General features: G+C 38.6%; 1 protein-coding gene across 4 annotated transcripts in view; it reads right to left on the minus strand.

The window, feature by feature from the left end:
• Positions 1 to 13,397, minus strand: part of Map3k5 (mitogen-activated protein kinase kinase kinase 5) — a 203,646-nt gene that overhangs the window by 41,179 nt on the left and 149,070 nt on the right. For all 4 annotated transcript variants that reach the window (XM_046450186.2, XM_046450181.2, XM_046450175.2 and 1 more), the window contains exons 16-18: positions 7,458 to 7,585; positions 6,902 to 7,038; positions 5,720 to 5,825 (exon numbers count right to left, since the gene is read on the minus strand). In XM_046450186.2, coding sequence (XP_046306142.1) covers positions 5,720 to 5,825; positions 6,902 to 7,038; positions 7,458 to 7,585 — 371 coding nt within the window. The remainder of the gene's footprint in view (positions 1 to 5,719; positions 5,826 to 6,901; positions 7,039 to 7,457; positions 7,586 to 13,397) is intronic.

The following is a 13,397-nucleotide window of genomic DNA, read 5'->3' on the forward strand; positions in this document are numbered from 1 at the left end:
AGTAGGGCAACTACAGAGAATGATAATGTTAAAAAAAGAAAAAGAAAAAAGAAACCCTAGAAGAGGGGATTTCAAATGCTTTCACCACAAAGAAATGATAAATGTTTCAGGAGATAAATAGGCTTACCCTGATTTGAACATTATACAAACTATACAGGTATCAAAACATCATGTGGCACACTACAAACATGTATAGGTTTTCATGTGCTAATTTCTTTTTTTTCCCTCCTTCCTTCCTTCCTTCCTTCCCTCCTTCCGAACCTGGGGGTATTTTTATCAATGAGCTACGCTCAACCCTTTTTATTTTTTGAGACAGGATCTCACTAAGTTGCTAAGACTGACCTCAAACTTGAGACTCTCCTGTTTCAGTCTCCTGAGTCTCTGGGACTATAGTTGTGCCATCTCTGGCTTCAAGGTTTTTTAAAATTAAAAAAAAAAAAATTCATTTCTGTTTCTTAAACATGGTAGCATTAAGATTCTGAAAATCATGGTGAAAAACAATGCAAATAATTTCTGATATACTCTATTCTGTAAATCAAATATACTGACTCCTGCTGTGTATCTGACATCCATGAAAAAACAGATTGGACAAATCACAAAAGATCATGAGCCATTAACAGAGACAGACCCCTACACAGCACCAATAGGAATAAATGAAAAAGAGAGATAGAAAAGGCTGCATGGAATCAGAATAAGAGTGCTGTATGAGGGGAAGAGCACAAAATGAGAAGCTGAGAGCCCCTGGTTCTAGCCCTGCCCTGGTACATTCCAGGGAAACACTCAAGTGCAATGGCCTCAGATGACAGGCAAGACTTGGACTTCTATTACCCTCTAGAATGGGGATGGGCCAGGAGTGTGGTCAGGAACATAATGTCACTGTTATGGTTCACATCTTAAAGGCCCATGTGTTAAAGGCTTCGACCCCAGCTGATGATATTCCTGGGCGGTGGTGGGGACTAGTGGAGGGAAGTTAGGTCATCAAGGGCCCACCCTAGAAGGGGATATTGGAGCCTGACCCCTCTTCTCTCATTGCTTCCTAGCTACCCTGAGTTGAGCAGCTGTTGCTCTGTCCCCTGCCATGATGTTCTACCTCACCACAGCCCCAAAGTGATGGGACCAATTGACCACAGACTGAAACTTCCAAAACTGTGAGCCAAAATAAATCCTTCCTCCTTTGAAGTTGTTTTTCTCAGGTATTTTGTCACAGTGACAGAAAGCTAAGACAGTCACCATATTCCCCATTTCTGATACACTCACATGAATAACGTAATCAGCAAACAGGAACTCATCCAAGGGGCAGTGCTGAATTACTTCAAATCCTGAGGTGTTTGCCAAAGACCTACATCAGTATTTCTGATTCATAATCAAACTGACATTTTGATAAATACAGATGACAGCTTAAATGAATACTTCATGTGTGATTTATAGGAAAACTGTGATGTAAAATTCCTCCAAATTGATCCCATGAAGCCCACTGTCCAAGGCTAGAAACTGACTATTGCTCATAAAAATAAAGTATGAAATTTTTCAAGTATTGACACCTTGTGAAGTTTATTCTCCATATGACAGTAGCTCAAATTCATGTTCACATACAACAGTACACATCTACACTCTCAGCTTAAACTGGCAAAATCACCAGAGGAAAGCCTTTCTCCTTGCCATGGATAAGGCAACCGTGCTCCCCCCAAGACTCAACTACCCTTAGTATAAAATTGTTACAATTTCTCTTCATTCATAGTTTTTCCCAAAGTGATAATTTTTTTTAATTTAAATAAATCAAGAGGGCCTTTAGAAAACCTGTTCTGAAACCTATACTCTGTTTTGCTGTTACCTCTGGTTCTATAAAAGAATTGGTGAAGAGAATTTATGTTGCACAAATATCTGAGTTGGAGTTACAACTAATCAAAAAATATAGTAAATTTTTAAAATTGGTATAATGCAAGCAGTGCCAATAATAAATGATACAATATTTTTAATCAATCAGGCATTATTTATAGGAGCTCTATCTGATCAGTAGAGGAAAGGGACAGGAAGGGGAAATACTGGGGAAGGATACTGACCCAATCATATTGTTATAACTGTGTCCATGTGCAAATACATAACAATAAGTCACCATTGTGTACAACTATAGGGCACCAAAAAATATGACAAAATATAAAATAGCTCCCTCTGCCAAGTGTGTCATCCAGCCTTCACTGAACAAGTTACAAAAAACAGGTTGTTGGGGCCGGGGATGTGGTTCAAGCAATAGCGCGCTAGCCTGGAATGTGTGGGGCGCTGGGTTCGATCCTCAACACCACATAAAAATAAAATAAAAAAGATGTTGTGTCCACCGAACACTAAAAAATAAATATTAAAAAAAAATCTCTCTCTCTCTCTTTAAAAAAAAAAAACAACAGGTTGTTATGTATTCAAATCTGTTCCTTAGTTTACTCCACAAATACATGACACATAAGTTTTTTGGAGGAGTGCTCGGGATTGAATCAGGGCATCATGAATGCTAGGCAAGCACCCGACCCCTGAGGTATATCCCCTAGACCCAATATTGTAATATAAATAGACTTCCAGGACTAGACTATAAAAATACAAGCAAATGCAAACATCAGGCTAAGGAAAATAAGTCAGGGTGTCAACTCCAAGACCTATACCTCACATATCTGCATTCTAAATTTTAAAAAAATTACTGTTAAATATCTATTTTAAAATTTCTTTGCCATCGCAACTATCTTAGAAGGTGGTACAGCTTAATGGTTAATAGCATAATCTTTGATGTCACAATTTGTTCATTCATTCATTCATTTAGCAGATGTATGCTAAAGGCCCACCACCAGCCAAGCCCTGTTCTAGGCACTTAGAATACCACAGTGGACGGCCAGGTGCAGGGCACACACCTGTAATCCCAGCAACTTGGGAAGCTGAGGTAGGAGGATAGCAAGTTTGAGGCTAGCCTAGGCAATTTAGTGAGACCCTGTCACCCTGTTTCAAAATAAAAAATCTGCTGGAGATGTAGCTCAGTGGTAAAGACCCCTGGGCTTAATCCTTCGTACAATTAAAAACAAAACAAAACAAAACAAAACAAAACACTATAACAGTGTAACAGTAGAATAAAGGAAAATCCTGGGCTTACAGAACTTACATTTTTGTCATACAAGAAAAATAATAGGTAATACACTGTTGATAAATTATACAGTATGGTAAAAATTGATATGCTATGACCAAAACAAACAAACAAACAACAAAAACAGAGTCAGCAGTGCCCAGGAAGACTACCATTATTAATGGGGTGTATGCAGGTGACATCTGAGTTAAGGCTGGAAGGAGGTAAAGTTATGCAAAGACCCTGCAGCAGGACCCAACCTGAATTCACGAAGGAAATGCAGGAAGTATGGGGCTTGTGGTGCAGAATAAACAAGAGGAGAAAACTAGGAGTGAGGTCTGACAGGGAATGGGCTCCAAATCAGGTCAGAATCTTGTCCTCTATGGTGAGGACTTGGGTCCTTGTGTATTCTGGGAGAAAACAGCCATGGAGGGCTCTGAGTGATGGGATTTGCTGTTATATTTTGAAAGGATCGGTCTGGGTGCTGTACTGAGAACAGACAGTAGGGGGCAGGTAAGTTAGGAGGCTGTGGAAGGACTGTGGGTGAGAGAGGAGGGTGGCAGCTGTAGGGAGGTAAGAATTGGTCCAGTTTTGGCCACACTGTGAAGGTACAGCCAATAGGCTTCCTCCACAGATTGGGCTGGAGAGTATGAGAAACAGAGCAGGGGGTGATAATGCAGTTGTAGAGTGGCCATCAACTGAGACGGGAAGAGTGTGGGTGGAACAGGTTTGGGGAGAAGACAGTAATTCCATTTGGCATGTTAAGTCTCGTTTAAACCTCAAGCTTTATTAACTAACTAGTTTTGTGACCTTGGGCAAGTTATTTAACCTCTTTGAACCTTACTTTTCTCACCATAAACCGGGATAATGATAGCTAATGATTAGGGCTTGATGGATGAATTTCAATGTGCGTAAAGCACTTGGCATGGCGCCAGGTGAGTACTTCATAAATGATGGTTACTGCTGCCTTTCCCCTCATCAAAATTACCAAGAGGTACAACAAATCATGGTCATTACACTAAATTCATTAGAGGTGACTAAGCACCTGGGACTCAGTGAGCACTGAATTAGGGCTTTGAGGCCTTTGGTGGTGAGAGATCCACATGCCATGGCACTCTGACCACTGCTGGGAGAGCTCTAAGCTCTTAGTCATGAGGACAGTGGGGGAGGTACAAGCACAGGGCCCTGTGAGGACTACTTTCTTACAGCTCCTTGGGGAATTAAAAAAAAAATGTTTTCAAGATTAGCAGATGATATTACATTAACATCCTGCTCAAAAAAGTGTGTGAAAGTAGGGATTTTCCTCTCAGAAGTTACTGAGTCTTGGCAGCATCTAAAATGTCTCTTGCCAAGTTGAGAGAGGATAAGGAAAGAAATGTAAAGACACTGAAAGCTACTAACAGGTTGGAATGTATTTTATTAAAAAAAAAAATGCATTCTAACTATATGTAATTCTATGCCTAAAATAACCACTGCCTTGAGGGAAGGGCCTGGGCTGGAGATGTTGCTGACTGAAGTCCTGAGGAAAGAACTTTCGGAATTCCCCTCTCTCCTCTCTGCCTCCCAGGCTATCAGGACACCAGAAAGGTAGAGAGGAAGTTGGAAACAGGTGAGCACAAAGAGCACAGGGCAGGCTGAAAACCCAAGTTCCATCATGTACAAGTTGTTGTGACCCTGCCTCGATGTCCCTTGACTCCCAGTCAATGCCTCATCTACATACAAAACAGGCACTTCTGCCTCCCTCATGGGAATCAGAAACAGGGCCATCGGGCCATTTTTCTTTGCATTAGACCACAGGTTAGTCTTGACCTTTTTTATTCTGCTCAATTTCTCTCCCCACCCCCTCAACAATAATAACAAGGACCTAACGCTTCATGAGAAGCAGGATAATGAAATGACCAGAGCTTGGAGCAGAGACCAGGTCTGAAGTCCCAGGTGCCTTTCCCGCCTCCCCGTGACTGAGGAGCAGTCTTTCATCTCTTGAGCTCCACTTTCCCCTTGGCCACCTTTGCCTTTCTCTAAATCACTTGGTCTCCACCCTTCCAGGACTTTGCACTAGAAGCAGATGAATTGTTGTATTGCCTAATTTTTCAGGGAAGCTCTCTCCTCTCTCCTTTTCTGAGAGAGTGAGTCACTTCCTCTTTCTGAATTGAAATCCTACGGGGTTATTTATACTGTGGAGTAGAGGATAGATCCCAGGAAGAAAGCAGGGTAGGGAAGAGGGAATTCAGATCCCAGATGGCAAGAGATTTGGGTATGAGTAAGAATCACAGAGAAGCTGGACTAGGAAAATGTTTAAAAAAAGTAATCTTGTCAGAGTTAGAGTGGCTGTAGGCCAACCAGGAGAGAGACGCAGTGACGGGAAAAGAAGGACAAATAACAAAGTGAGAATTAAAAATAATCTTTGGTGGCATTAAGCAGGAGATTGAGCAAGTCATATAAACACACAAAAAAACAAGAGGGACAGACCAAATCCTGGGTAACCCTTTTCAGTGAGCATCAAATGACACCAATGTTAATGTGCGTGAGAACACTGATTCAGTTTATCTCACACCTTAAGCTCAAACTCAGCAATTATTTCTTTAATTATGTAAGATCTGTATCATTATCATAAAAACATACCAGTAAAAGTTTCAGTGCAGGGGTTTATGCCAGCAAGCCTCTTTGATGTCCCAAAGTCAGAGATCTTGAGAACACCACTATAGGTATTAATCAATACATTGTCACCCTGGGGAAAGAGGACTTCCATCAAAAATGTTATCTTTCTTCAGATACGGTTTATTGTTGACTTTTTAAATCTATTTTTTTTAAAGGAGTACTTAGAACAATCAAGGATGCTCATTCTTTGCCCTTCATTAACAGTTGATCTCAACAGAAAATTCTGGTCAATATTTTTTGTTTACATATTATCAGTTGTTCACAATCTGCTACTCAGGTTGTAGGTCAGGCGAAAATCTCACTACAGTTTACACACAACAGAAGTTAGCTGTGTATGATCCATGGATAAGATACAATGTATCTTATATATATTGTGTGTGTGTATGTATGTGTGTGTGTGTGTGTATGTGTGTGTGTGTATATATATATATATATATATATATACATATATATATACATATATATATATATACACATACACACAGCTTCCCAGTCACTCTTTCTTTTCTATGTTGCTCGGTTTCTTTCCCTAGAATATTTAGGAACATTACAGGTAAATGGGCATTCAAGTTGATTTTAGGGTAGTGATATTAACTTACTTTCAAGAGTCAAGCCTTGGTCAAAAATTTATTCTTTTTTAAAGAAAATCTTAATGTTATTATTTCAGTTTGTTATTTTAGAGAAGTCTATAATTGTAGTTCCCTAATTGTAGTTCCATGCATGAATATATAAGAAAGGGTCTTTTAATTATTTTTTTCCTCTAACCATGAATCCACTGATTCAATACATATTTATAGGTAGTGATTATGGGCAGGGACAAAGGCTGTTAGTAACTCAGGAATGGCCACGTGTCCTGTCTGACATTATACTGTGCACCCCACCCCACAGAGCTCTTATAAAACATCACACACAGTGAGAGCACAGGCTACTGGTTGAGCATGGCTAAGGAGTTTATTCCATGTGTAAAAGAAGAACACAGGAATGTAAATAACATTAAGAGTAGTGTGAAATATTTTATTTCTACTATTTCTAAGACTGACTTAATATTCACTATTCCTAATTAATAGTCATAATACAGTGAGAATTTTGAAAATAAAACAATTATCCAGCAAGGACCTCATGAAAATGAATCATGGTGTCTCCTACCTTTATATCCCGGTGAACTATCTGATTGTCGTGGAGGTATTTTAATCCTTCCAATATTTGCTTTGTATAAAAGCCAATTGTTTGCTCATTGTCTTTTAATGGGCCCCATTTGGAACGAAGAAGAGCAGAAAGACTTCCTGTAAAGAAAGAAAAAAAGTAGATAATCTCATCCAAGAGAGCTCTTTGAAGCATATTAATAACGTGACACGGATTTAAGTCAACAAAAGTCAACATTCACTGGTCCTCACAGAGGCCCAGGAACTGGGCTCAAACATGAATTCAAAAATGTCCCTACTTTGGAGATGGTCACTATCAATACAGTCTAAGTAAAAACCCAATCAATTGCTAAAATTAATCCAATTCATTATGATGAATACTAAAATGGTTCTAATATTTATTTACTGTCTCCAAACAAAGTTCATGGTAATGTCACATACCTTTTTTTGTGTGTGTGTGGAGATAAATTAAAACCTGTACTCTAGTAAATTTCATTCAATTTTGCTCCTCTTCCAGTTCTTTTACTTTTAAAAGAAAAAAAAAAAGAAGCAACTCTTACCTCCTGGGACCTGCTCCATGAAGATTTTAATAAAGCCATTCTCACTGAAAGAGCCCAGATACTGGACAATATTTTTGTGCTTCAAATGCTTATGCAAGGCTATTTCTTCATGCAGGGGCTGAGAGTATCTGAAAGACACGAAAATGGCCATGGGCTAGTTATACAGCCAGATTTTAATTATAAACTAAACAATACAAATTGTTTAAACGAAACAATGCAAATTGAAAATTTCAACTAAACATATGACCATAAGTAAAATAAAAATGACCATCGTAAGTCCTTTATTTTTTGTAAGGTCAATTCTGTGAGGCTGCAGCTATGGTTGGGTTAAGGGGAAGGTGTCAGTCTCTGTTCTAAGCTCCTTGTATATAATAACTCATTTCTCACAACTCAATAAGGAGAGACTATTAAGATGCCTATTTTACAAATAAGGAATATTAATTCACAGAGATTGACTAACTTGTCCAAGACCACAAAGCTAGTGACAGACATAAGATTTGAACCTAGGAAGACAGAAATCATCTACACAGTTTACTGTCTATACCAACATGACCTGTTATGCCATTGGCCTTACTTATCTATTTTACTATTCCAAGAGACTCTTGCCCCGGAAGACAAAAATTCCAAATAACTTTGAGATTCATTCTAGAACATCCTGAAAAACCCACCAATTCTTCAATAAAAAACAAAAACATCTTGATTTCAAGTATCTGAGCCCATTTCTTCAAATCCTAACATTACCGTGTCCACCAAGACTATTATATCATGATTTTTACCTAATTCCAAATAAGCCTCCACATAGAAAGACAAACTTCAGAGTTCAAAATCACATGATTGGTGTTATGTTGCTCTACCAAATATGAAAGTATTTTATACTTCTGAAACAGAACAACACTTTAAATGATTACTTGAAATACTACAAAGTTTATAGACAACAATCTTGTGCTCAATGTAGCTCTAAGGTAATTAGTGTGTAGTTTGTCATAGAAAAAAATTCAACAAATCAAGTTTTAAAGATTTAATGCACTTTTATCAGTGATACATGAACTAGGCAGCAACCAGTCCAAACAGACAGGAACTAACTGGGCATGTCAGGAGAGTCAGTTCTTTTTTGACAGCTTAAGAAGGAACATGGAAATAGCACACTGCAAAAAGCAATTGGTTAGCATCAGGTTAAAGCAGAGGGAATTTCCTTATCCTGGCCCATGCTGACTGAGCTCCTTTTGGTTAATTACTGTGAAAATTCTGTTGTTGTTGTTGTTTTTAAATTACCTGTTTGGTAATTTATCTACCAACTCCCTCCAGATCTCTCAGAAGGTCAGATCTTACAAAGCAATAGGTTATGTTTTGGTTTGGTGACATAAAATCTGAGCATAAATGGCTCCATTTTGAATTAATCTGCTGGGACCTAGTTCAGGAGCTAAGACCAAATCAATGGCCTTCTACGAATTTTATTTAATAAGCTAAATATGATAGGATATCAGCAATGATACACAGAGACTCAAAGCTATCCCTTACACACACATGTGCCTATGCATACACATACATACATATTCAATAATAGAACCTACAGTGTGAAAGGCACTAACTATAAGACAACTTAAATGCAAACTTGATGCTCATACTTGCTCTATTCATACATAGGAAATGCTAATATCACACAAACTCAAGAAAGCAGAATGGATCATTTGTGAATACTGATAATGAACACTAGTATTGGTTAGTATTGAATAATACTAGTTTCATAAAGCTTTTCATGTAAACAATAAAGCTAAAGCAATTAGCAGTTAATGAAATCCATATTCATTTTTTCAAATAAACTTTTAAAATCTGTATTGTATAATATTACTCAGAAAGTACCTAGCAACAATAACAATAACAAATACTTTGTTTTAGACACATTACTCATTTTTTAGAATTGCTCTCAGAACTAAAAAGTGCAGTTTTTTTAAAAGTATTTTTTTAGTTGTAGATTGCTGGCAGCTGGAAGTTTGCTGAACACACAGTATCTTTATTTATTTTTATGTGGTGCTAAGGATCGAATCCAGTGCCTCACACATACAAGGCAAGCACTTTACCACTGAGCTACAGCCCCAGCCCAAAAGGATAGTTATTAAAATGATTACCAGTGTATTAGAGACAGCAACAACATTTTTTCTAAAGATACCTTTATTTTATTTATTTATTTTTATGTGGTACTGAGGATCAAACCCAGGGCCTTGCACGTGCTAGGTGAGCGCTCTACCGCTGAGCCACAACTCCAGCCCCAGCAACATTTTGATAATTTGTTTGAATGAGGTAACAAGAAGAATCAATATATAATGTTGCCAATAAGATACTTAGGTAATGACTCTCAACTATGAAGACATTTACAAGTTACCTCTTCCATGAGGACAAAAAACACTTTGATACTAGTTCATATCATGAATGCTTACATTTAAGATCTGGGAGAAGCAAATATCCCTGCCTCAATATTTAAAGAAAAGATAGCTCAAATTTTGCAATACTAGTCAAGAGTCCAACCAAGCTAAGAATAAGTACTCCTCTCCAATATAGAAAGCAGTTTCATGAAGTGTGAAACACTAAAGAAGGATGAAGTGATAATTTTTACAGGTCAATAAATTATGCTTGTCTATGGGAATTACAAGAAGACCACATTTCTTTTCAATCAACTATGACAATGGAAAGAAAAAATAGTAGAGATAATAGGAGATATCTATATCTATATCTATATATAGCTTGAAAAACCTATTTACCCATAGTTTTCTCTAGACTATGCCCTGAGTCAGATTTCCATCGAAAACCATATAGACAGGTTGTTTCCAACCTTGACTAGGCATTTACCTCTCCTGAATGCAAAGAACATCAATGTTCAGGACAACCTAGAATATCTGAGGTGGCGCTTGAGCATCCACATTTTTAAAAGCTCCCCAGCTGATTGCAGTATCTGGGTGAATACTGATAGAACAGGTGTGTAGAATGTTAGAGGAGAAAGCCAATCTAAGATTAACCACTAGCTAGGGATACATTATGAGAGTGTACTTAAATGCACCTTCTCTCACAACTGCTGGTTCACTAACAAAATGTTTTTAGAATGTGATGAAAACACAGGGAAAACTGGGTTTTGGGGTTTGTTTGTGTGTTACTGAGAATCAAACCCAGGAACTTAGGCACACTAAGCATGTGCTCTACCACTGGGCCACACCCCAGCCACCACAAGAAACTGTTGTTGTTGCCATAATCCTTCTTTGTAGGTAGTAGTTTAATCATACGTTATTCACATACCTCAAACTACCTTAGCAATTATCCTTTGTGACACTATCCAAACTCTCCAGGGTATAATGACAGAAATACTTGTTTGCTAGTATTACAGGGTTCTCTAATCTCTTCACATGGTGAACAAGATGTCGTGGACCACCTGTTCAATGTAAGAGCTTGTCATCCAGGTATTTCTGAACAACCCACTCATACCAACTGCATGGCAAGGGGCAGGACAGAGGGCATATTTTTGGTGTTGGTGTGCTTTGTATATGTAAAGTGACATTTGAATAAATTTAAGCTACAAGGTGATTTTAAAAGTGTTTTCTTCTACCAGACAGGTTGGTACATGCCTGTAATCCCAGCAACTTGGGAGGCTGAAGTAGGAGAATCATTATTCGAGGCTAGACTCAGCAACTTAGCAAGATCCTCTCTCAAAAATAAAAGAAAAAAAGGCTGGGGATAGGGTGCAGTGGTTAAGCACTCCTAGGTTTAATCCTTGGTACTAAAAAAAAAAAAAAAGGTTTTCTTTCTAATGGTTTTCTGGAGGGGGAAAAGGAAGGGATGTGGCTAACATTTAGTTCTGCAATTTGACAGTGATGGCATCTTTAAATTTTATATTATTTCAAGGCTAGTCTATGTATATATTACTTTAAAACCTCTAGGAATGTTTGACAAAAGGTTTAATGTGACAACTTCTTATACAATCACTCAAGGAATTTAGTGAATAATTTCTATTACTGTTTCATAAGAATTCATAAGCATGCCTCATGAATTAACCAAGAAAAAGCCCTAGAATAGAATCATAAAAATATATATATATATATACATAAAGTTAGACTACACATGTGGTATGTAGCAGTAGCTGTTTGCTTATTTGCTGTTCTTCCCCCTTCCTATGTCATTTGGGAAACAAATGGCTGACGAGGGAGGAGTGAGCACTTTTGGCCAATGAAATAGAAGCGCAAGGATGCTGGATATTCCAGGGAGCTCCGTTTTCCCTTTCTTCTGGAATGTAGATACAGAGGCTGGAGGCAGAAAGTTAAGCACTGTAAGGATGGACTACGGGGACCTTGGGACAGTGCCTGCATTGGAAGGATGTCTTCTTCAGCTTGGGCCAGTAGAGAAAGGCTCTGTGAGGCCTTGGCACCTGCATTGAGGCTTCAATGATGACAATAAGGCAATCCTGTCAAGATCTCATTTGATTTTAGTGTGACCAGCAGACAGAGACACCAGCAGAGGGGAGGCTCCAAAGGAGGTGGTGGCCCCTCCCTTGTGGTTCACTCTAACAGTTCTGGGTTTCAGGCTCACAACAATAAGAATCCACTGAAGGGTTTTAGGCAATAGTGACATGGTGTGGTTTTTCTTTTTTTTTATTAAATTTTATTTTTTAGAGCAGTTTTAGGTTTAAGCAAAGCTGGGCTCAAGGTTCACAGATTTCCCATATAACCCCCTGCCCTGTCACACACTCATCCTCCGACTTATCAGCTTCTCAATGATGAGCTTGCATTGCCACATCGTTCTCACCAATGATGTGATTTTAACTTCAGAAAGATCTCTGTGGCTACCCTGAGGAAGGATGGATGAAGGGCAGAGGAAAGAGGAAAAGCAGAGACTACTAAAAGCAGAGGTAGTTGCAGAGACTTAGTAAGGAGTTAAGTGAGAGGCCCAAAGACTTAGACTAGAGTTGAAATCATGGTGATAGCAAAGAGTAGCAAGACTCAGAATATAGTGCAGAAGTTGAGACAACAAACAGTATGGCCTTGGAGTGGACTTGGAGTGAGAGAGAAACAAGAATACAAATGTACCCTGTTTAGCTAGAACAGCTGGCTGGATAGGGTACTGTTAACAGACATAGAGAATGCTTCAGGGAGAGTAGCTCTGGGGGTAAAAATCCATGGTTCATCTTTGGCCACATCAACCTGGAGATGCCTGCATACTTACAAGTTCAAGATGTTAGGTAGACAGATGACCACAGAGCAGGGAGGAGTGTCCCTTCTGAGGAAGGCTGATCATATGAACTTATCACCATGATCACAGAAGAGAGGAATGAGAGAAGACAAAGTAATAAACCCATGATAGAGACAGGCCAATAAGGACAATAGTCACAAATAATCCAATTCTAAGACTGAATATACAGCAGATGGATAATATACACCATTGATAGTAGGTGCCTGGTCTAACAGAGAAGAGACTTCAGAGAAGGCATGAGGCTTCAGAAATTATGAGGCTGAAAGAGGAGAGAATTATTAGGTGCAGAAACAAAACATAAGGCCAAGCCCTAGAGCAGCGAGCGACAGAAAATACTGTTACCAGGGCTTTTGGGTCCCTGAATGGCTTTTTCTCCCCTAAAAATGATTCCATTTTCTGCAAGTCCCTACTGAGTGTGGTTCAAACCACACGTTTTTTTTTCTTGTGGTAGTCCCATTAAGCATGGGTTATACCTTTTGTAGTTGTTCCACAGTTCTTAAATAACCCCACTCCACACTTTTTTTTTTTTCAGTCTTTTTTATCTTGGCTATTCAGTTCTGGAAGTCTCTCTAGACACATCCTCCAGCTCAGAGGCTCTTTCCTCAACTGTGCCTGGTTCACTAATGAAACCATCACATTCTTCACTTCTGTTACATTCTTCACTTCTGTTACAATGTTTTTTTTTTAACTTCTAACTTCTATTTATTTATT

The sequence above is a fragment of the Marmota monax genome, unplaced genomic scaffold (assembly GCF_021218885.2).
Source record: "Marmota monax isolate L192 unplaced genomic scaffold, Marmota_monax_Labrador192_F-V1.1 WCK01_AAM20220418_F8-fsc00030, whole genome shotgun sequence".
NCBI classification, from domain to species: domain Eukaryota; kingdom Metazoa; phylum Chordata; class Mammalia; order Rodentia; family Sciuridae; genus Marmota; species Marmota monax.